The following is a 24,947-nucleotide window of genomic DNA, read 5'->3' as shown; positions in this document are numbered from 1 at the left end:
GTGTCAGCTTCGGCTCATGTCATGTTCTCAGAGTTTTGGGATCAAGCCCCACTGTCAGGCTTCCTGCTTCTCCCTCTGCTCCCACCCCTCAGTCTCTCTCAAGTAAATAAATAAAATCCTAAAAATATTGTAATTGGAAGAATCTGTAATATTGTAAATGAGCACCTGGGAGGAAGAGGTATAAGAAAATTTCAGAGAAGAGTGCTGCAGAGTCTGAGACAGAGGCCCCTTGGCAATTGAAGGGGCAGCCAAAGCCAGATGTCTCTTTTTTTTTTTTTTTTTTAATTAAAGCCAGCTGTCTCTTGAGAGCATATGAGAGCAGCCCAAGGAAACCATCTTTTCACCTGTAGCAGTTGAAAATGGGTATATCCAGACTCCTAATGATGTGTGGAAAACTGATTACAGATAGTGTTCAGTGAACACTAATTATATGCCAGGCCCTTTTCCTGGGTGCTTCATGTGTATTAACTAATTTAATCCTCACAGCAACCTGGAGAGGTAGGTTCTATTATGATCCCTGACTTACAAATGAGGAAATGCGCAGCCCGAAGGCTGTTTGGGGATGTCTCTATGTTTTTCCTGTATGGCTCTGATCCAGAGTCCACATGATATATTTACTGGGCAGTGAATTATATAGTTAAAATAGAAATGTACAAGGTAGGAATAGGGTGAAAGTGGGTCTTGGAAATAAGGTCAACTAGGGATCATAAAGTTAAGTATTTTGAACTTTTTGTTTCTACAAGTATGAGGAATTTACTGATATTTTAAAAGCAAGGAATGGGATGATGAAAAATTTTAGTAAAGTTGGTCTGGAAGGAGGAGTAGGGTAGGTTAAGGATGGAGAGGGTAGGAGGTAAACATTAGGAAGCTAATGAAATAAACTAGAAATGATATGATAAAAAAGCTAGGTCAGGGTGTGGTAGTAGTAACAGAGAGGGCACAGATGATGAAGGCCTGTGATGAAGGTTCTGGTGACCACAGAGTGAGCCTAAGTGATTGGGTGAGCCACGGGAGGTCTGGGGAACAGTCCCAATTAAGGTAGGAAGTGAACTGAATCATTCCAGCTGGGATGTGTTATTATATTTCATGTCCTGACTTCAAGTTTTAAACTTTAGTTTGCATACTTACCCATTTTTGATATGGATGTCAATATTTGTATACTGTAAATTTCACATTAATCCATTACCTAGTAAAAATAGGATATTGACTTGTTTCCATGTATAATTAATATGCTGTTATTTTATTACTAATATATATGATTTTTAATAATATTAATGCTTACTTTAGTTTATCAGACCAAGATGAAGAGGGCAAGACCAAGCAGAAGTGTATCATATCTGACCCCTCGTTTTCCATGGTGACGGTTCAACGGGAAGATAGTGGAATAACGTGGGAGACCAATTCAAGCAGGTCTTCTACTCCTTGGGCCTCAGAAGAGAGTCAAACTTCGGGTGTGTGTAGTCTGGAGGGGTCAACTCTGAATTCCCCTCCAGGAAATGTTTCCTTTATAGTGGATGAAGTTAAAAAGGTTCGGAAAAGAGCACCCAAGTCAAAGCGTGGCTCACCATCACTGCGTCGGAAAGGCAACAAAAAAAGAAATTCTCTTGAATCTCAAGATGTTCCAGCAAACACAAAAGATAATTCTTTAATTTCAGAAATCCAGGTACTAAAGACCCAGAAAGAGAAGTCATCTACTGGCATTTATGATAAAATGAGAAAAAAGAAGACCACCTCAAGTACACCTCCTATTACCGGGGCAATATACAAAGAACACAAGCCCTTAGTGTTAAGGCCAGTCTACATAGGAACAGTACAATATAAAATTAAGATGTTTAACTCAGTTAAAGAAGAATTAATTCCTCTACAATTTTATGGAACATTGCCAAAGGGTTATGTAATTAAAGAAATTCATTATAGGAAGGGGAAAGATGCATCAATTAGTCTAGAGCCAGATATGAGCAATCATGATTCTAATATAGTTTCCCAAACAGGCAAATTAGTAGCCCAAAGCATAGAAGATGAAAAAGTAAAAGAGCTTGCTTCACCCTGGAAAGCTGCACTCTCTAAAGGATCAGAGTCCTTGACCTCCATATTCAGTCATGAAGATAAAAAGAAAATTTACGTTGATTCTCCCCTAAAGGCCACATCTGTCTCCAAGCACACAGTTTCTTCTCATGCAAGTAATGACACAGCAGAACAAGAAGTACAGCTCAGCCCTCCTCAGTCAGTGCCACAACAGCCAGGCAATGAAGCAAAACTCCTTGAAATGGAGCCTTCCTCTCCTATACCTGATACATCTACAACTGGGTTCCTGGAAACAGCAAAGGAAGAATTTGAGCCTGATTTACAAGAAATTGTGACTTCAGAGCATGACTTTTCAGTCTTACCACCTTTAGTGGATGAGGTAAAGAAGGAAGATGTGTATTCTGCTGACCATTCTATTTCACTGGAAGCAGAAAAGGATTCTCTGGAAACAGGTGCACTAGGTTTGGCAGCATCCATCCAGGAAGATTTTGGCATAGAGACAGAAGACCTGACTTCACCAGAAAGGGCAGAAGCAGTCTCTAAACAACAAACCCCTCCTCATCTGGATGTCAAAGGAATGCAGAAAGAAAACATTCCTGAGCCACCCATTTCTCTTTCTGAACCTCCAGTATTAGAGGAACCAAGGAAAGAAGAAGTAGAAACTTCTCTACCAATAGCTGCTACCCCTGAACCTGAAGATTCTAATTTAGTGGAAGAGGAGATCATAGAACTTGAATACCCAGAGAGTCCATCTATTTCTGAGAAGCCCTTCCCACCATATTTGGCCCCTGAAGTGGAGCAGAAAGAAGAGAAGATCTTTTTACCATCACTGAAAACATCAATACCTGAACATGTTGCTTCATCTGAGGAAGAAAGAGAGGAAAATGAGTCTGTTTCTACTGATTCTGCTTTTGTATCAGAATATTCAGTCCCACAGGATTTGAACCATGAGCTGGAGAGGCAAGAAGTAGAGTCAGTTTCTCCATCCACTGTAAAAGGTGTATCAGAACATGCAATTTTTTCAGAAGAGGAGAATGAGGAATTTGAGACTTTAGCCTCTGTGTCTGAACGCTCTCTCTCACCATCCACAACTGAGCAGACCTTTGAATGCCAGGCCCCACTATTTTCAACTGGTACATTAGAACAGGGGGTCCTGTCAGAAGTAGAGGACCTAGGAAGTGAGCATTTCATACCAGACTCAACATCGACTTCCCAAAATGCAGTTCCACCAAGTGCAGTACAGGAACCCTCTAAGAAAATAATTGATGATGTGTCACCATTAAAATCAAAAGGTGTTTCAGAGCACATGATTTTGTCAGAAGAAAAGAAGGAAGACACTGGATTATATTCCCCAGATGTGGCCTCTGTCTCTGAACACTCCCTCCCACCATCCACAACTAAGCAGACTTCTGAATGCCAGGCCCCACTATTTTCAACTGCTACATTAGAACAGGGGGTCCTGTCAGAAGTAGAGGACCTAGGAAGTGAGCACTTCATACCAGATTCAACATCGACTTTCCAAAATGCAGTTCCACCAAGTGTAGTACAGGAACCCTCTAAGAAAATAATTGATGATGTGTCCCCATTAAAATCAAAAGGTATTTCTGAGCACATGATTTTGTCAGAAGAAAAGAAGGAAGACACTGGATTATATTCCCCAGATGTGGCCTCTGTCTCTGAACACTCCCTCCCACCATCCACAACTAAGCAGACTTCTGAATGCCAGGCCCTGCCATTTACAGCCACTTCATCTGAACATGTGGTCCTATCAGAAGAGACAGTAGAAATGGAGTACACACCCTCTTCCACCTCGACTTCTGAATTTTCAGTACCACCATATGTAACACCGGAATCACAGGAAGAAGAAATTGTCCACAGATCCCCTTTAAATCTAAAAGGTGCCTCTTCACCCACGAATTTCTCAGAAGAAGAGCAAGAAGACATTGGACCTTTTTCTCCAGACTCGGCATTTGTGTCAGAATTCTCATTTTCACCCTATGCAACTCAGGAAGCAGAGAAAAGAGAATTTGAGTGTGATTCTCCAATATGTTTAACATCACCATCTGAGCACACTATTTTATCAGATGAAGACACTGAGGAAATTGAACTTTTTTCACCAGACTCAGCATCACAAGTTTCAATCCCACCATATAGGATCCCAGAAACAAAGAAAAATGAATCTGAGCATGATTCTCTGGTAACTGCGATATCTGCAATAACTGAGGAAGACATTGTGCCGACGGCTGCCACACCCGTGCCTGAGCCCCTGAGTTCATCACAGAAGCAACAAGACAAACCTTCCCCTTCAATGTCTGCACCTGAAGACTTGAGACCTTCCACAAATAAAAGGGAGATCACGGGAGTTCAGCCAGTTGCTCAAACAACCTCAACATCTGTATCTGAATATCTCATTTGGACACAGCAGCAGGTGACGCGAGCATTCTCAGAATCTGAGTCTGAAGACTCGATTTCACCATATTTAACCAGTGAAACGGAGAAGGGAGAAATTCAGACCAGCTCGTCAGTAGTTGCAACACCTGTTTCTTTACCTGCACAATCATTACCAGTAAAGGAAGACACCAAACCTATTTTGCATTCTGCTCAATATTCAGTTTCACCTGATTCAGTTCATGCACTTCCTAAGGAACAAGAAGCCAAAGCATCGCTCACTCCGAAAGCTGCAAATGAACAGATGGCTTTGTTAAAAGTTAAAAGTAAGGAAGAAATTGTGCCTGATTCTCAAGAAGCTACAGCACATATATCACGGGATCAAGAAATGGAGCCTCAGCCTCCAAATGTTCTAGGGTCTGGAATGAAATATTCAGTTCTGCCTGACTCGGTAGATGAGCCAAAGAAGGATGTAAAACCCAATTTAGCTCCAAATGTGACATCTGAACTAGAACCGAGGATGTTGTCAGAGAATGAGCCTGAAGTAATAAAACCATATTCACGTCTAAAGGACACGTCTTTGTCTGGACCTGAGATTTTATCAGCTGTAAAAATGCAAGTGAAACACGACCCTAAAATAGCTGATACATCTAGAGCATTGCATTCAACTCCACCAAGAGTGCAAGAGGAAGCGGAACCTGGACGGCCTGCAGCAGAATTTTCAGAAGAAAGAAAGGAAGAAATTGAACCCAGTTGTTCAATAACTACAACCTCTGTAACTCAGCATGATTCAAGCTTAACCAAGTTAGCAAGAGAAGAAACCCCAACAGATTTATCTTTTACCACGCCTATAGAACATCCAGTCGTAACAGAAGTAGAAAAGAGTGAATTAGGAAGTGGTTTGCCACCACTGGTGACATCTATAGATGAGGATTCACTTTTTAAAGAAAAGAAGGTAGCAAGGAAAACTACTTCTCCCACTGAAACTGCTGCATCCGAACGTCCAGCTTGGTCAGAAGCAGAGAAAGAAATTAAATTTGATTCACCTACAAGAATATCCTCTCTACCAGAGCATTCTTTGTCCAACGTAGAAACTGAGGAAGTTAAACCTGGGTTGCCAATAACCAAAGCATTGTCTTCTCAGCGTTCAGATGTATCAAAGGATGAGAGGGTAGAAAATGAACAAGGTCTTTCATTTGCTACAGTCCTCAACTCTGAGCAACTGGTTTTATCACAGAAAAAGAATTCTGTGTCTGCTTCAGAGGTGTCAGGTCCTGAACATGTGCTTTTGCTCAACGAAGGTGGTGAGGTGAAGAAAAAAGAAATTGAACTTCCTTCCTCACAAAACATGTCACCTGTACCCAAACATACAGTTCCAAAAGACAAAAATGAGGAAATGGAAAGTTCTTCTCCTGAGCTGGAAAATTTAGTGTCAGCAGACTTAACTTCAACCCCCAGAGATGATAAGAACAGACAGGCAGTGGAGCCATCTTCCACAGCTCAGGGAGATTTCCTGTCAGAAAAACAAGATCTTTCTCTGGCAGAGCTTTCTTTGGAACTTGAAAAGAAAGACAGGCCACACCAAGTATCAGAATTACCAAGCGCTGAGTCAGAATTCACTCGTAGTTTAGGTGGGCAAGATGGATCCATAGATACAAAACAAATAAAATCTCCCATAACTGAAACAGAGGATTCTGTCTTAGAAAAGGGCTTCGCTGAGTTTGGGGGCAGAGGAGAAGGAAAAGAAGAAAACAGGGAACATCATGTGCCAGCTATAGTCAACCCTAAAATTTCAGAGGTTTTATCATGCCTAGAGGAGGAGCCTCAGATTCAAGAAGTTAAATATTTCTCCCCCAAGGTAGTCAGCCTGGGGTCAAAAGAAGCATTGACCCCTCTAGTTGAAGGAGACAGCTTCAAAGAACTTCAGCCACACACTTTTTCTTTAAAAGGATTATCAGAGAAGTTGATCCATTTGGCTGACATTAAAAGTGGAGAAAAGCAAGAAATAAGCCCATTACTGTCAACAGGAATTCCAAAGACACAAGTGATAGGAGACACTGAAATGAAACTAAGTGAAGAAAGAGACCAACCAAATTCATTCCGTGTGCCCCAGAGTATAATAGAACCATCAGAGGTAGTTTCTTCTGACCTCCTTGAGGAACAACAGAAGCCCGGAAAAGCACTTCATTCAGATCAAGCTGTTAAATTACCTGATGTAAGCATGTCTTTTGCAGATAAACAAGATCTAGGTGTTAAACAGCTCGAGGCTGCTCTGCTGGATAAAGACCATACATGTGAGACTGGAAAGCAGCCTCTGCCACATTCTGAAGAAATTCCTTTATCATTACAAGAGCCAGTATCTACACTCAGTACCTCTAGTGGTGACATGGAGGCCTTATCAACTAAAATGTACTCTTCTGAAGAAATAAAGTTGGCCCCCAAACCAAAATCTTTAGTTCCAATTGGAAATGTAGAGATAAATGAAGCAGAGGGAAAGCAGATTTTCTCTTTTATCAGAAGTGAAAGTATGATACTGGAGAAAGTAAACACAGAATCTTCCAGGCCTTGCAAAGAAGTCAGCCAGGAAGAAATCAAACTGCCTTTTGAAAGAATCTTCCAGAAGCCAGCATCCGGCCCATCAATGGAAGAAATCAAATCAGAAACTATTCCTTCTCCCGCCAAAGCAGCCCATTTCCTAGCAGAAGATGCAGAACTTGCTTCAGGCAATGAAAAAGAAGCACACAGAAGTATATCTCCTTTACCTGGAGAGAAGCCATTAGAAGAAGCAAAAATGATTCAGTCAAAGGCTGTAGATAATGTTAATGAAAGTGGGAAGCCAGCATCTGAAGTGAAAATACCCACACCAATAAAACCCCTCTCCTCAATCCAAGACAGTGAAGAACCTCAGCCCACAGAGCCACCTGAGGTGACACAAAAGTTGCCTGAGCAGCCAAAGGCAGTTGAGCCAGTCCTTTCCGAGGAGAAGGGAAAGAAAGGAATTTTATCTTTCACATCATGGATGTCCAGTTTGTTCTTTGGATCAAGCACTTCAGATAAGAAAGTTGCTGAAAAAGATTTAGAAACTCAGCCAAGTCCATCTGTAGAAAAAGCAGTGCCTATGGCAGAGTCTGAAGGAGCAGCTCCAGCTGACTTTAATGCAACCAAGAAACCAGCTGATCATCTGTTACCAGAGGCAAAACTTAAACCTGCTGAAAAATCCAGAGGTACTTTAGTTAAATCTGGTGAAGGCCAAGACTCTGAAGAAAAACCCACATTTTTATCAAATGTGGAAGTTTTACAACAGCCAAAATCCATCTTTGAGGTGTCTAGTGAAGATTATGGGAAAAAAGAAATCCGAGACTATTCAGAGGAAATGGACCTAAACTTGGTAGCTGCTTCTGGTGATGGTGAGGAACATCATGAAATTCAATCTTACTCTCCCATGGGTGAGAAATCCAATGTGGACGAAGTGCAAAATGCTGTTCCTCTTCACATTACTGATAGTAAAAAAGCTCAGAAGCCAGAAATTTCTGCTCCATCTAAATGGAATATTTCTATTCTTAGGGAAGAGCCAAGAAGTGATCAAAAAGAAAAATTACTCTTTTCATTTGATACAGTAGATAAGGTGCCACAACAGCCAAAATCAGCCTCATCTAGCTTCACAAGTAAAAATATCACGAAGGAATCAGAGAAGCCAGAGACAATAATTTTGCCAGTAGAAGAATCTAAATGCAGTTTAATTGATCTGGGTGAAGACAGGCTGCAGAAAGAAATGCTAAAACCTACTTCCTTGAAAATTTCTGAAGAGGAAACAAAACTCAGGTCTGTTAGCCCAACTGAGGAGAAAGGTGACTTGGAAACCAGATCATATTCCTTGGCAGAAAGGAAGGTACTGGCAGAAAAGCAAGAAACTGTGGTCCCATTAGAATTTAGAGACAATAAAATAGGGAAGGCACAGATTGCACATGGGTCCAGCCCTATTAAATTGGACGAATCAAAAGCTGCAGCCGTGCTGCAGCAAGTCTCTCAGAATGAAGACCACAAAGAAAGATCCACAATAATGAAGCAGGAGAAAGAAGGAAAACAAAAGCTGTCACAAGTATTTTCAGAAGGAAAGCAGCAGCAGGAAATTCAGCCTTATTCTGTGAATGTAGTTAGGTCTGTGCCTGAAGAATCCGATATCTCCTTATGTCCTTCTTTGGATGAAACTCAGCCATTTTCATTAGTTAAAACTGTATCAGTTACTGAAAAATCAGAAACAGTGCTCTTAGAGGCTCACCCGGAGATCAGGGAAACAAAGGCAGTAGGAACTCAACCACATTCAAGAGAAGAAAGTAAAGTTTTGGTGGAGAAAACTACGACTTTCCTTCCAGTGGATCTTCCTTATCATGATGAAAGAGATAGCCACTCTTTACCTCAGGAAGGAAATCTGACACTGGAAAAGTCAAGCAGGGATACGGCAAGTCACAATGAAGAAAAGGGCCAGGTCACAGTGGCAGAGCCATCAGAAGGTAGTTCAATAGATATTACAAAAGAAAGTATGAAACAAGGATCTCCATCTAAAGAGTGTGAAAGGATTTTAGATCATCCTTTTGATGAAACAAAGAGCTTAGAAACCCCACCATATTTGTTGTCATCTGTGAAATCACAAACACTTGTTTCAGGAACTTCCCCAGAAATTAGTACAGTGAAGAAACAAGAAATGTCACTGTCAGAATTGACTCCAGATAGGCATACAGTCCATACTCTTCAAACATCTAAAGATCTAACATCTGAAATGTTTAAACAATCGGTTCTTGTTTCAAAGCACCACATGGAGGCTGAGGAAAACGCCCATGTAAGTGAACCAGGCTCTTCAGCGAGCAGCAACTATGCTCAGTTTATAAAGAATGCATCAGCAATCAATGCTGGTAGAACGGCTCCTCCTAGAGAAATATCCGAGAAGCCTGGAGACACGTATGCAAAAGATGAAGACTTTGCAGTGACTAGTAAGCCAGCAGGACTTTCAGAAGATCAAAAGAGTGCTTTCAGTATTATTTCTGAAGGCTGCGAGATATTGAATATTCATGCCTCTGCATTTATTTCTTCAGTTGATCAGGAAGAAAGTGAACAAATGCAAGATAAGTTAGAATATTTGGAAGAGAAGGCTTCCTTTAAAACTGTATCCCTTCGTGACCGTAGTGAAGCAGTTTCTTGCCATAAATCATTAAAGACTACGTTAGAAGATTCTGATCAAGTTACATCACTGCAAGAAGATAAACAAAAGGAATCTCTTACCCTGAAAGGGGAGATACCCACAGATTCAGAAACTGATGATTTCACCCTTAATCAGCCCACAGTTCCCAGTGAAGAAGATTATTTTGAAAAATACACATTGATTGATTATAACATCTCCCCAGACCCAGAAAAACAAAAAGCTCCATGGAAATCAAATGTTGAAGTGGAACTCCCAAAGGCAGTTACGGAAGAGACTGTCTCTTTCCCAGAAAGTTCAGAGGAAAGTGCCCTGGAACATGAATATGACTTGGTGAAATTAGATGAAAGCTTCTATGGGATGGAAAAGGACTACAGCAAGTTATCTCACCCAGAGACCCAGAAGCCTTTGGATACCCGGCAATCAGCTGACAAAGATGCTGCAAAGAGCATAAATAGAGATGTGGACTTAAAGTCACCTGGAATGCCTTTATTTGGTGCAGAAGAAGGAGTTTTGTCACGAACCCAGATATTTCCTACCACCCCTAAAGCCATTAATCCAGAACTTCTGGAGGAGCCACCTGCACTTGCATTTTTTTACAAGGACCTATATGAACAAGCAGTTGGAGAGAAAAACAAGGAAGAGGAGACAGCTTCTGAAGGTGACAGTGTGAAATCTGAGGCATCATTTCCAAGCAGGAATTCTGACACTGATGATGGAACAGGAATATATTTTGAGAAGTACATACTCAAAGATGACATTCTCCATGACACATCTGTAACTCAAAAGGACCAAGGCCAAGGTCTGGAAGAAAAAACATTTGGTAAGGATGATTCATACCAATCAATAGCTGTAGAAGGGGACATTTGGGGGAGGTCTGGAACTATTTCGGGGGAGAAGAATCTGGAAGAGAAACAGAAAGCTACTTATGGGGAAGGAGAATCAGTAGGCCTTGTGGAGACCCTTGACAATGAAGCTCTGCAAGGGAAAACTCCCATCACTGAGGAAGTCACAGTGGTTACCCAGATGGTAAGCTATGCAGTTCCATTTGAAGACACCCATCATGTCCTGGAGAGAGCAGATGAAACAAGTAGTCAGAATAATGAAGCAGCAAGTGCAAGTCCAGAAGTCAATCTGAATGTCCCAGTGCAAGTGTCCTTCCCAGAGGAAGAATTTGCATCTGGCATAACTTGTGTTCAAGAAACACTGCAAGAAGAACCTAAAATAATGGTCCCACCGGAGCCAAGTGAAGACAGACTTCACAGCAGCCCTGTTCAGGATGAGTATGAATTTGCCGAATCCCCGAATTATGAAATGGTTGCACAAGACACTTTATCAGAGGAACTGTATTCAGAACCCACGCCTGAAGATGTGTTATCTCAAGGAAAGGAATCCTTTGAACACGTCAGCGAAAATGAATTTGTGAGTGAGGTGGAACAAAGTATGTCTGCTGAACAGAAGGAGTTGGGCAGAGAGAAGACAGAACAAGAACAATTATCCTCAGAGTTAGCAACTGAGAAGGAACAAAAGGAACTGAAAAAGTCCCAGATTGACACATACTGTTACACTTGCAAAAGCCCAATTTCTGCGGTTGACCAGATGTTTGGCATGCACAAAGACCATGAGGTTGCAACACTTGATACAGCTATAAGTGCTGTAAAGGTAAAAAGATTTTAAAGTATATAAGTACATAATAATACATTTACATTTAATTTTTTTCATATTTTCTCAACTTAAAGAATGACCAATATTTGATATATTCATATTTAGGCAAAATAGTCTGAAAGAAAGCTAAGAAGTTTTTCCTAGGCATCTAGTTAAGATTAGTTTGACTTATGTTTGTTGGACATACACCATGTGTCAGTCATTTTTCTAGATTCTGGCAATACCAGTGTAAATAACACAGGGTCACACTCTCTGAGGGACTTATGGTGGTAGCCCTTAACATTATCTGAAAAAGCCAAATAATTTTAAATTGAAAAAATATACTTTCAAGCATAAAATACAATTCATTTTCTGTTATCTACACTATCATTATTTAAAAATACAGATTTATATTACATTGAGCAATTTTATTGCAAGTTTTATAAAATATTCAATACAGTTTTAAATTTTGGTTTTCCCTGTATTTCCTTTTTGGGTATAAGGTTAATATAAAAAATGGAGAGCTTTTGCATTCTTTCTGTGTCTATAGACTCCCAATGTTAAAAAGTTTGTCACAATACATATCCTTATGCATGTGATTATAAATACTCTGTTTCTCCCGAGATATTAGTGGAAATCAAGCAGTTAGTCTTTGAGATGCTTACATACTTTCAGTATCCTTCTACCGGGAATTCCCACCCTTCTCTCTTCAAGCCGTCCTCTCCTACATTAGCCAGAATGATCTTAAAATGCAAGTAATCAAAAGAATTGAGCACTCACTATGTGCCAGGCACTGTGTTAAGTTTTTTATACACAAGGTATCTTTTACTCCTCATAACAACCCTGTTATCATCACCAATTTGCAGGTAATGAAATGGGTGCAGATAGTTTCAATGATTTGCCCAAGGTCATGGAAGACAGACTAGGATTGGTACCCAGGTCTGTCTGATGCCAGACCTCATATTCTTGACTGTATATCCATATTGCTTGGCCCAGTGCCTCGCTAATGATAGCAATTTTCAATATGATTATTCAATTAGGTCACTGTTAAATGATTGTTAGGCTCATTTTGATTTCAAAAAGGACATGTTAGAATCTTGGCATCTCCCCCCCACCCCCCCAATTTAAACTTCTCAATTCTCTAACATTGGTTCTGTTTCTTCAAGGTGAAATTTTGTTGAAACTTTACCTAGATAAAGTTTGGGGGTAGAGGATGTGGCAATTTTTTTAATGAAGTCTCAGGCTTCTGGATGCTTTAGCAATGAAATGTGCCCAATTCTGTGATGACACTTGGTTTTGTTAACTGACAACTACCAGGCACTGTCAGCAGAAAGAAGGCTAGATGTTTTTCAGCGTTCTTAATTATGGTTTATTCATCTCTGAGTTTAAGAAATTAAAAAATAATTCTGTCTAAATATTGTCCATTTAAAACAAATTTCAAAAGCAAGGAGATATATCTCCTGCTTTGAAACCATTTTGAAGTTTTTACCCCTAAACTTCTCTACACAGTATGACTAAAAAAAGGTAGAAAACTAGTTCTCTAAAGCCAAAGAGACCTGCTTTGTTTCATTAAATCAACTGTGAAGATTAAGAGCAGGTTGGCAACTTTTAAAAAGTAGAAGTCAATTTAAAAGGTTAAAACTTGAGAATTCTCTAGCATCTAGTAGGCCATTTGTGATTATTCAGGAACTGGTGGCTGCATTTACAGATCATCCAGGTCCTTACTTCACCTCCTCTGCCATCCCCACTGTGGTGGCTTATTTTTTGTCACTTATTTTTTATTTTCTTCCTTCACTCTCTCTCTCTTTCTCAGTATTTATTGACCCCCCATTCCATGGCAGGAGCTGTGCTAATCATTGAGAATGAAAACAAAAATAAAAGAAGACGGACTTATGGCCCCCCAAAATCAGTACAGCATTGTGGGAGTACAATGTTCTGAGAAAGGAATCTTTTGAGAGTGAGTGGAATGGTGCAGTGGGACTGGAAGAGTTAGGGAAGGTGAAGCTTGGGTGAGCCATCAGTAGGATAGAGTTTTTCCAGCAATCAGGAGGACATTCTAGAGATAGGGAATACCACATGAAAAAGCACATAGGTGAGAAGAGTTCAAGGAAAGATGAGGCTTGTGGAGAACAGGCAAGGGCTACAGAGGGGAGCAGACACCAGATCCTGAGGAGGCTTCCATCTGTGTAATTTCTCCATCTTTCTGTGGACAGTGGATGAGGCAGCTGAAGTTCTGTTACTTATGTTGTTTCTTTTTTTTTTTTTAATAGTTTATTTATTCATGAGAGACAACAGAGAGAGAGAGAGAGGCAGAGACACAGGCAGAAGGAGAAGTAGGCTCCTCGCAGGGAGCCTGATGCAGGACTTGATCCCAGGACCCCGGGATCACGACCTGAGCCAAAGACAGACACTCAACCACTGAGCCACCCAGGTGCCTCTGTGTTGTTCCTTGTTAAGTTAGGCAGGATGTAGTATAGCTGGGTTTATAACTACGGCTAAGATAGCTACCATCTTTCTCCATCACCTATACCTTTTCTACTTGGCTGTCATTCCTTGAGTATTTTAACTCTTTGAGGATTACTAAAACCTTTAGGTCTCTGTGGTAGACAATTTTCATCATTTGCTATGCTAAACTTCTGGCCTGGTGACATTCTGATCACCTTCTCAGAGTCAGGTGATCCAGGCACATCTGAGGCCATTGGCACAAATGTGAGAAGACTACTTGGGTATGTTGGGCCAGTTCAGCAAAAAGTCTACAATCTGAGAAGAAGAGAATATATAAAAATTGAGGCTTTACTAAGGAGAAAGAATTCAAATCCCTAGTTTACTAAAACAAGTATGCTTTGAACTTACCTACTCAACAAGAAGTCCTTCCTCTTGTGTAAGAAAATAAACTTTCTATTGCTTGTACTCACAAACTTCCTAATTGTTTATCATACAGAATTATCTACACTCAATTTAGATGAAGCAGCAAAGAAAATTTAAAGATTTATTTGTTAGTGAACATGATATGGTAAATCTTTACCAAACATACTAAACTTGTAAGGAAATTAGAACTCACTGCTTGCAGTTCTTTTCTCAAATGTCATATACTAAGCAGATCTTAATTTTTTTCTTCAGGTCCAATTAGCAGAGTTTCTTGACAATTTACAAGAAAAGTCATTGAGGATTGAAGCCTTTGTTAGTCAGATAGAATCTTTTTTTAACACCATTGAGGTAAGTTACCATATCCCTTTTACTTTGACCTGGTTTGTTCATGTCATCATAAGGAAATGCTTCTGAACCAGAACAATCTGAATTAGGGATTGTGTGTGCATATATGGTTTGCTGTTGTTGGTTTTGTTCCATTAATAGTGAAATTTTTTAAAGTCTTCCATCTGTGTGTAATCAGTGAAACCATTTCCTTTCTAATAAATGACTTGCCCTTAAAAACGTATACACATTTATTGGGTGCTTACTATGATAGGACAAATCATTGCATGCTTTATCCAATTTAATCCTTATAATAACTATACAAGGGTTATTAATATTGTTCCCATTTTATAGATAAGAAATTAAGAGTTAAGTATGTTATCCAAGGTCATAGTAAATTGATAGTAACTTGAGAGCCAAAATTTGAATTGGTCTGAGTTCTTATGTGTTCCACCATCTTTTCCTTTACCAACTAGCTCTGCAGAAATGCTCAAAGCCACTGCCCAATGTCCATGCCCGGGACAAATGAGTGTTGCTCATGGTACCATTGCCTTTGATGAGTTCATGCCCTCCTAGCTGTTGGCCCCTGCTCCCTCCACAGTGAAGAAGGGGCAATGCTCCATCCATATGCAGAGATGGCCCAGGCATCCTCCCTGGTCAATCAGAAGAGGCGGAGGGTCCCTGCAGAAGGCTGGTGCATAGTTTCCTTATCATTAGGCCAACTATGCATCTTAGTTTGCTTGAGAGGGGTCTGCTTAATTCCTGTTGTAGATCAGTTAACACCTGCTAATTATTTCTAGTGCCCCCTACCAAATGTCTGTTTTAGACTATAAATTATATGATCATCTTATCACTAGCCCTATAGTGAGAACAGTTAGGCATCTGGATTTGTCCAGATAGGCAATGAAGTTTCTCTTACTGTGGTGGAAACTGGACCCCCACCCATGGCCCCTGGAGAGCATTTGTGGATGTAGCTCCCTGTCCAATATCCTGCTGCTCACTTCCTCACTCTGTGATTTCAATGGAGTGGTGAAAATGGCACTAAGCCCTTTCTATTACCTGAAGGCCAGGGATCTTCATTCACTGTGATGCCATTTTCATGTTTTATCCTGTGGAGATGCAAGTGGGCAAGTCACACAAGTATCTTTTTTGTGTGTTTGGTTAACTAAATCCTTCTTGATGATACTCTTACAATTAGCTTTATTGCAAAGCTAACTATGGCAAAGGGGGTTGGTGGGTTGGAAACTTAGACTGTGCTCATAATCTGTGATTCTCTTAACAAGACATAAGAGGTCAATTATTTGAAAGGCCAGTGTTTCTCTCAAAAGAAAAGATTAAGACATGAAAATAAGACTTCTGATTTCATTCCGAAGTGGTTTTGTTTGTTTATATTTTAGGAGAACTGTAGTAAAAATGAGAAAAGGCTAGAAGAACAGAATGAGGAGATGATGAAGAAGGTTTTAGCACAGTATGATGAGAAGGCCCAGAGCTTTGAGGAAGTGAAGAAAAAGAAGATGGAGTTCTTACATGACCAGATGGTCCACTTTCTACAGAGCATGGACACGGCCAAGGACACGTTGGAGAGCATTGTGAGAGAAGCAGAGGAGCTTGATGAGACTGTTTTCCTGACGGTAAGCACCCGTTAAAACAGGCCCAGACACCCTGTATCTGCTCTACTCACGCAAGACTAGTTTTTAGAATTCATCTTTCAGTGTTCCCCAAGATTATTTATATATCCCCAAGTTATATTTTTATATAAACCCCAAGTGTGGGGTTTATATAATTCTGACGCTTAAAAATTATTAGGGCATGCCTGATACCTATTGAAAAGGCCCAGAAAATCCTTACAGTCTTGACACCCAGATCCAGCTGAAGGACACATGGAAGTCAGGTCCCAGCATCATCCATTCATTCTTTTACATGGATTGGTCACTTTCTAAGAGGGAAGGAAAACAGCCTGACAACTTTCCTCATGCTGTGCTTTCACTTTGGGTGCCGGTCTGACCTCCCAGTGCCTGGCATCCTCATACTGGCCTCTGGGCCCATCCTCCACCCCTACTCCCTAATCTGAAGAGATGTCTCATAGGGACCATTCCCTCCAGGCTTCACCAAGTGGCTGAGTATACTTGCAGCGTTTCAGTATACTTGCAGCAAGAGAAAGGATGACATAATGTGATACCTCTCTCATGTAACATGTAGATGTTTTTACAAGGGTCTTCCTGGGGAACAGATTCCTTAATTCAAACAAATATCCTGTGGACTGGAATTCCCCTGGGGGATCCTGAAACTTCACTGCAGAGGCAGTTCTTTGCTTTCTGAATTCCCTAGAATATTCAGTAACGTACTGGTTCTCCACGGAACTGGGATTAACCAGGAGTAGTATAGGCCAGTCCTGCACCTAACTGTCAAACTGGGAGAAAGCACCATCTTCTGATGGTAGGCACCTCCCTTTCAAAGTTCCCCAGTCATCCCAGCTCTCTAGTAAAGTCTGGAGATAGGCTTTTGACTTGGGGATACTTCCAGCCAGGACAAATTTGAGTGAGGTGGACATGGCATCTTCAAGAGAGACTGAAAATCATTCAGTTTTCTTTATGTTTCAAGCTAAGCTTTAATCTTTTAAAATTAGGCACCTCTTGTGAAGTATAACATTAATGAAGTTCTTTCTGTCCCTAAGAACTTTACCTTTGTTTGATAAGAATATTTTTTCTCTAGAACAAATTGTAAAAAAGAAAGCATTTTTTTTCCTGTTTATGGAAGTGATATGTATCCATTTTAGAAAATTTGGGAAATACAGAAAAGCAGAAGAAGGTGTCACTCAGAGATAACTACTGGTTACATTTTAGGTATATACCCCACATTGAACAAATGGAAGTCCTTTTTCTTTGGAGAATTCTATTCTAGAAGCCAAGCCATTTGTTAATGAGTAGAGAGGAGCAGCCTTGCTGCTGAATTCACTGCTGGCCTTCCTTAGCACAGAGAGTAGAGCAGAACTGGAAACTAAAGCGCCCTCTGTCCCTGCCCAGATCCCGCCACCCCTTCTGGGCACTGATTTCCTTCCTGTTGGAGCTGTAGCCACCCAAAAGAAATAACCTCAGGAAAGCTAAAAAGTTATAGAACATGCATAATCTTAATGCTCTTGGTTGGCTTTTCCTTTTATCGTTAATTAGTTTCTCTCTCTTTCTCTCTCTCTTTCTTTCTCTCCTGTTCTCATTCCCTCATAAGTCGTTTGAGGAAATCAATGAAAGGTATATAAAACATGGCACAATGTAGTGGCAACTGAGAATAGCATGACTGTATGCTTTATTTTTAATATTTTGATGCTTTCTAGAAAATGAGCTGCCAATTAAAAAATACATACATTTACTGAGCTACTGAAGTTTCACTTTTAGACACTATGCTTTTAAAAGCTAAACGACAGCTTTGAAAGAAAATTGCATGTGCTTTAGTTAAATAACAATTATCATAATGTAGATTTTTAACTGCTTCCTTGAGATGTGTTCTATGTTTTCAGCCTAATCTGGACCATCTTTCTTGTCATTGCATATAGAACATTGTGTAGATACTTAGACTTATTGGTTAAATATGAGCATTTGAAAGAATCATTCATTTTTGCTTTGAGTAGTTTTATGATTTATGTAATCTTAATGGAATGTTCTCATTTTCTCTTCAAAAGATAGGCATGCACTTATCTTTCTGCTCAGCTAATCTAAATGAATCTTCCTCTTTTGATTATGTTTTGTCTTTGTGGCTGTTGTTAACACTCAATCTAAGGGAAATTTGTCATTACTTTTAAGAGGCAAAACACTCAACAAGAAACTAGGAAATGTCTATAAAAACAGATACCATCAGATCTATATTTACGTTTTGGAGGATCTGATATTGAACTGCTTGTAGTGATCTGACACATTTTCCCTTTTGCCCCAGAGCAAGACCTAAGGCCCTTTCTACTAGCTGAGCCTAATGTTCTTATCATTTTTACTCCTTTAATGTAAATTTTAAAAATTGTAAAATTGTGAGTTTACTCAGTGATAAACCATGAGAGAGCATACAGCAAAATAAAAAAAATTGTATTTGTGATATGTTCAAATATAGAAAACTGATTTTTTTTAGATAATGAAAACTGCACAGATAAATCCTGTTTACCTTTAAAAACAATCTATTCAGTAGAATATTGCTAATAACTTTTAAGAAAATAACTTGCATATTAATATTGGCATTAATCAATAAGGGTTTTATTATAATGGCTCTCTTAAATTACCCAGGGAGCTTTCAAAAGTGCTGACACTTGAGTCTTACCTCTTGAGATTCCAGTTTAATTGGTCTGGGGGTATGGGCTAGGCATTCTTAAAGCTTCTGAGGTGATTTTAATGGGCAGACAGGGTTGAGAACCTCTGGTTTATAACAGTCTATATGGGTCTGTGATGGCCCAGTAGTTCCTCAAACTGGCTGTGCCTGAATTACCAATGCAGTTTCTTAAGCTAGAGCCCCTGGAGCCCCATCCCAGATCCACGAGAGGAGAATCCAGGGTGGGACGAGAGCTCTGCATGTTTACCAGTTATCACACAGGAGTCTGAGGCACATCAGGCAGGTCTAGGAACTCAGACCCAGGCTTTGCTCCCAGTTTTCTTTATGGTTAAAAAAATGATACATTTCTCTAAGTATTACTGATTTTTATTTTTATCTAAAAATACACAGATTCATAGTGTCATTTCATATATATTGGATGCATTATATGCTTACTTAACATTTCATCTACCCATGGAACATATTGATTGACAAGAAAACTTGGTGAATAAAAAATTGCAAATGCTTTTACTTTTAAAAATGCTATAGTACATTTTTATTTTTCTAAACATTAGAATATTAACTTGCTAATATGAATTGTCATTCGTTTAATTCTAAATACCATTTCTTTGGTTTTGTGCTTGACGTTATTCATCTGTGTGTCTTTTTAATTAATTTTTATTTCATTGTCCAGTTGACAATGAATGATCTCTGCTAAAGCTGCATGCCATGCCCCCTAAAGGAGAGTAGATTTGGGATAATCATTATTTTTCTGTGAAGAAAAAAGACAGGCAAATTTGAGATTTGGTGATGAAATGTGAGCAATTAATGAAAGCCTCATTAGACATGCACATATGTACACACACATAGACACACATGCGTAAAAGTGGTAAAGCTTAATCGTTTCACTAAAAAGAAGGCTTTAATGTGCTCAAGACAATTTCTGCCTCACAGTCTCAATGTTATTAGTGTTCCTTTCCATGAGAAGTGCTTATTATCTACTTTTTTGTTTTACTTTGTTTCTTTTCCTTCCCTTCATATTATATCTCTAAAGGCAGTGCTTGTCTATTAAATGATTGTTCTCAACACTAAAACTGCTTAAATTAAGGAATGCTGTCAAACATATTTAGACTCAATATTTGCATATTTTGAAAAACACATTTGCTTAGAAAATGCTGGCCTGTTAAGAAGATGCATTTTTCCCCCTCTCCAGTTTACTTTTTTATGTTATAATAATGAAAAAGAAGGAGAGTCTCAACCGCTGTAGGACCTGCTTTTAAAAAGATGTTCACTTACCCTTTCACATATGGATGTTAAAATTGAACAGGTCAGGGCATAAGGGAAAACGCAGACATTTTACTTGTGGTATCTACAGTCAAACTTTTGTGTTTCAGGAAGTCTCCCATCTAGTCAGTGATGTGTGTTGACTAGGCTTAGTATATGTACTCGTCAACCTTGTTTGTTAATTTGGAATCTGTCATCTCCATGTGGCCTCTGCGCCCCCAAAGCCCTCCTTTTAGGCTCATGATGTTTTCCCTCACCCAGAGCATTGTGGGCTTCTCCCAACCGACCTCACTGCGCCTCTGCTCTGTTTGCTTTGATCCTTTCTCAGACTTATGCCAGGAAATTCTTCCCTTGTGAAAACATTTCTGTGACTCTCCTTGCCTTACAAGATAAAATGGAAACTCTTGGTGGACGCAAAAGGCTCTTCACAGTCAAGCCACAAACCTCCTGTTTGTTCTCTGTCTCCATTCCCCAGCAATCAAGGTGGCCTGTGGCCCCTAACTCCTAATGAGCATAGTGGACACTCTTTAAATATTTCAGTTATATTTTATAATCTTCTCCCCTCACACTGATGAAAACGTTTTACCAGACCTGAGATCCTGATATTCTTACCTAAGTGAAAGTGTCCTCTACTCATTCAAAATTTGTTAAACACCTACTGTGTGCCAAGTAACACAGTGCAATGTGGCAGTGAACAAAAAAGAGTCTTTTTCTGCACGTAGATGATATTCTGGTGAAGTAGAAAGAAAGAAATGGGTTGAGGAAGTAAAATTTAATAGAATAAAGAATATCAGGGACACTTAGTGCTGTGTTAGTGGCATACTCAGGGCTGGCCTCTCTGAGGAGCTGACATTTGAACAGAGATCTAGGTTAAGTGAAGAAAGAGCCATACAGTATGTAGGAGAAGAAAGTTCCAACAGCAAGAGCAAAGGCTTAGAGGTGCAAACCAAGAAGTCCATAAAAGGTGCAGTTAATGAAGCTGATGGAGTTCCCCCAAAACTGGCTTAACTGCTGGAATATAATTCTCGTCTCCTATGAGCGAGATGCAGAAAGGAGAGCTCCTAACCAAATTTTAGGCCCCTCATGCTAAAGTGAAATGCTTTTACAATCTCTCCTTACCTTTTTCCCTCTTCAGAATCAACCTGTTTTTGTTTGTTTGTTTTGTTTTGTTCGTTTGTTTTAAAGCCCAGTTTACACCTGGATACAAAGACTTAACATCCCTCCCAGGAGGGTCTTGAGTATATAAATGCTGTTGGCTTATAAACTGCGGTTTGTTTAGTCTTTTAAGAATTTAGACATTATCCTCCATCACTGCTGTATCCCCAATACCCAGAACAGTGCCTGGCACACAGGAGGTGAACACAGTTTTTGAAAGACTAAATAACTAGAAGCATAATTGGGAGGGTGAAGACCAGCAAGGGCATCATACAGTGTATGAATTTCCAGATGGGCTTGCAACCTTTATATTCTTCAGAAAATAAGGAAAAGATAATCATTAGAATACAATAATTTTTAGGATTACAGATGTAATATTGAGACTGTGTAATTCGATGGAGTCTATTCAGATTTGAGAATATAGGCATGGAATTTCTAATATTAACCAGTTACCCCAAAGGATCCTAAGAATAAATAAATTTTAGACATATCTTTCTACACATCAAAACAGTTTATCTCCTATTTGGATACAGTGCCTCACAAAACCCACCACCACCACCAACAAATCATTTTAGTTTTCATTCTGTATGTTGATAATTTCTTGACTTACTTGGAAATGTCTTCCCTCTGATAGGTTGCTTTCTGCAATGGAGAGCACTGCTTCTTTAGAGAAAATGCCTGCTGCGTTTTCACTTTTTGAACATTATGATGACAGCTCAGCAAGAAGTGACCAGATGTTAAAGCAAGTGGCTGGTAGGAATTTTAATATATTAATTACCTCAATGAAATTTGGCAGCTTTCCTTGTTTGTCTTGAAAGTTTTTAAATTAAAGTATAGTTGACAATATGTAGGTTTCAAGTGTATAACATGATGAATCAAAAATTCTGTACATGAAACTTTGCTCACCAGGAGAAGTGTAGTCACCATCCGTCACCATACAGTGTTATTACAGTATTATTTACTAAATTCCCTATGCTGTATTTCTTACCTCTGTGACTTATTTATTTTATAACTGGAAGTCTGTACCTCTTAATCCCCTATACATACTCCATCCGCAAGCCCCCTCTTGCAACCACCAGTTTGTTCTCTGTATTAATGATTCTGTTTCTGTTTTTGTTTTCTTGTTTGTTCTGTTTTTTTTGATTCCACACATAAGTGAAATCATTTGGTATTGGTCTTTCTCTGACTTATTTCACTTAGCGTAATACCTCCTAGGTCCATCCATGTTGCTTGTGAGTAGAAAGATTTCATTCTTTTTTTATGGCTGAGTACCCAGTGGTGGCATTCCTGGATTGTATGGTATTTCTGTTTTTAATTTTTTGAGGAACCTCCCTACTGTCTTCCACAGTGGCTACATCAGTTTGCATTCCCACCAGCAGTGGGAAGTGTTCCTTTTTCTCTACATCCTCGCCAACACTTGTTGTTTCTTGAGTTTTTGATTTTAGCCATTCTGACAGGTGTGAAGTGATATCTCATTCTGGTTTGATTTGCATTTCCCTGATGATGAGTGATGTTGAGCATCTTTTCATGTGCCTGTTGGCCATCTGGATGTTTTCTTTGGAAAAACTATTCATGTCCTCTGCTCATTTTTTTAATGGAATGATCTGTATTTTTTGGTGTTGAATTGTGTAAGTTCTTTATATAACCCCTTAGATACATCATTTGCAAATATCTTCTCCCATTCTGTAGATGGTTGTTTTGTTTTGTTGCTTGTTTCCCTTACCAGGCAAAGGCTTTTTATTTTGGTATGATCCCAGTAGTTTATTTTTGCTTTTGTTTCCCTTGTAAAGTTTTTGTATATAAGGAGATATAACTGGGAAAAACACCTCATAGTTGTAAAAATTTAAAGCTTGATTCTGAATCACAGCATAAGACTAGCATACCATTTCAGTTATAATCTGTATTTTCATTTGAAGCTCTATAACTGTCCTGGGATATCAAGGAGATAGGAGGAAGTAGCAGTGAAACCAAAGGGTCTTGTCTTTTTTTTTCTCTTTGTAAACTAGGATTTCTTTCTCTGTCTTCTAGAGATTATTTGCTTCACACCAGCAGTCAGATATAGAAGGAAAAATAAATCAAATATTTTCATATGTGTTGAACAGATTTTTCCTTATGAGTGGTTTTTCCCTCTTCAACTAAGTTCCCCCCCGCCCCCCTCCTTTTTTCATACTAAACAGATTAGCTTAGAGAACTAACAGCTCAGCATCATGCTCTGTGGCCGGGAGCCTCCTACTCAGCTGTCAGAAGCATCCTGCCGTCTCTTCAAAATATTTTTTAATGTGCTATTTTAACAAACAAGACAATGATACTTATTTAGATTTCTCAAAGCTGCTGTGTTTCAGTGAAGTTATCAAGTTTCACTTACTGTAAAATGTACTCAGATATCTTCCTTAAAAGATGCTATATTCTTTCCAAACCACCTTCAAGACAGCTGCTATTTTTATATTGACAATTAATCTTCAATCCTGTAGGAAGAATTTTAGTTTAGTAAAAGGCTTTTTGTGGGTCTTTTTAGGCCCCTCAAACCCACCAGCCTTCTACAAAGTAAAAATATTCAGCCATTTATCCTTAGAGATTTTCTCTATCAATGTGTCAAAATCAAAGGGTGTTTTTTTGTACTGTCTTTAAGAGGCATTTAAATAGAGAGGCAATTGGAAACTAAGAAATTCTGATTAACAGACTAGGCTGTTTGCTTTTAAAGGATTTATTTAGAATGGGATTCTTTTGAATATCTGACAGGCAATGAGAGGACATTTTATTTATTTAAGAGGCCACGGGGTTAAATTGTCACAAAGTCTAAATGATTCATTCAGAAACAGGGTACCTGGGACTCCCAGGAGTTCCGAGCTGTTTACAGGGAGACTGATTCTGTGAGGCAGATGCCACAGAGGGTTGTGTCTGCTTCATGGAATTGGAGCCCAGGGCGTTGACTTGCTGATAAATAGTTTTGGTTCATTTTTGGCCAGTGACGCCTCTCAGATATAAAAACCTCACCTGGTATCTGAAAAGTTAATCTGATCATTGCCAAAACTAATCAGAAATTCCAAGGACCGGATGTGACTCTTCTACTGAAAAATGGACCAGCCCCTCACATCTATTCCACACTTACATGGCGCTGAGCACTGGGGAGACTGCAGTAAATCCTTTTAGACAAATTCCCAACAACCCTAGGAGATAGGTTTTGTTACTAATCCCACTTGACAGGTGAGGATACAGGCAACAGAAAAATGTTCCCAGTATTGTCCTAGGTACACAGCTACCTGTGTGGTAGGGAGCAGTTGGGCTCCAGGGAGTCTGCTCCACAACACAAAGTGGAGTGCATTGCCGTGAGAGGAGGGGTAACCAGAGATTAATAATATCCAGTGCTTCCTTGACTTTGGCTCCTATGGACTTGGTTTTTGGTTTTGGTTTTGTTTTAAACTGTGGTAAAATACACATAACATAAAATTTACCGTCTTAACCACTTGGAGGTGTACAATATATTGTATTAAATATTAAATATTTACACATCCTTGTACAACCATTATCAGTATCCGTCTCCCAAATTCTTTTCATTTCGCCAACTTAAGACTCTACCTGTTGAACAACATCTCCCCATTCCTCCAGTTCCCCAGCCTCTGGTGTCCACCACTCCACTTCCTGTCTCAATGAATTTAACTACTGTTGGTCCCTTGTGTAAGTGGGGTCATGCGGTATTTGTCTCTTTGTGACTGACTCATTTCACTTAGCGTCATGTCCTAGGTTCATCCGTGTTGTGGCATGTGTCAGAATGTCCTACCTT

The 24,947-nt window shown here is 39.5% G+C and overlaps 1 protein-coding gene across 1 annotated transcript in view; it reads left to right on the top strand.

Moving 5' to 3' along the window:
- The window catches only part of CMYA5 (cardiomyopathy associated 5), a 91,815-nt gene that overhangs the window by 37,056 nt on the left and 29,812 nt on the right, over window positions 1–24,947 (top strand). Inside the window, exons 2-6 of the mRNA XM_072736921.1 lie at window positions 1,288–11,269; window positions 14,372–14,467; window positions 15,841–16,074; window positions 17,666–17,688; window positions 21,801–21,919. Of these exons, the coding sequence (XP_072593022.1) occupies window positions 1,288–11,269; window positions 14,372–14,467; window positions 15,841–16,074; window positions 17,666–17,688; window positions 21,801–21,919 (10,454 nt within the window). The remainder of the gene's footprint in view (window positions 1–1,287; window positions 11,270–14,371; window positions 14,468–15,840; window positions 16,075–17,665; window positions 17,689–21,800; window positions 21,920–24,947) is intronic.

Source organism: Vulpes vulpes, chromosome 14 (assembly GCF_048418805.1).
Source record: "Vulpes vulpes isolate BD-2025 chromosome 14, VulVul3, whole genome shotgun sequence".
NCBI lineage: Eukaryota > Metazoa > Chordata > Mammalia > Carnivora > Canidae > Vulpes > Vulpes vulpes.
Note: the sequence above shows the minus strand (reverse complement) of the source record. Positions and strands in the feature narration are given on the sequence as shown.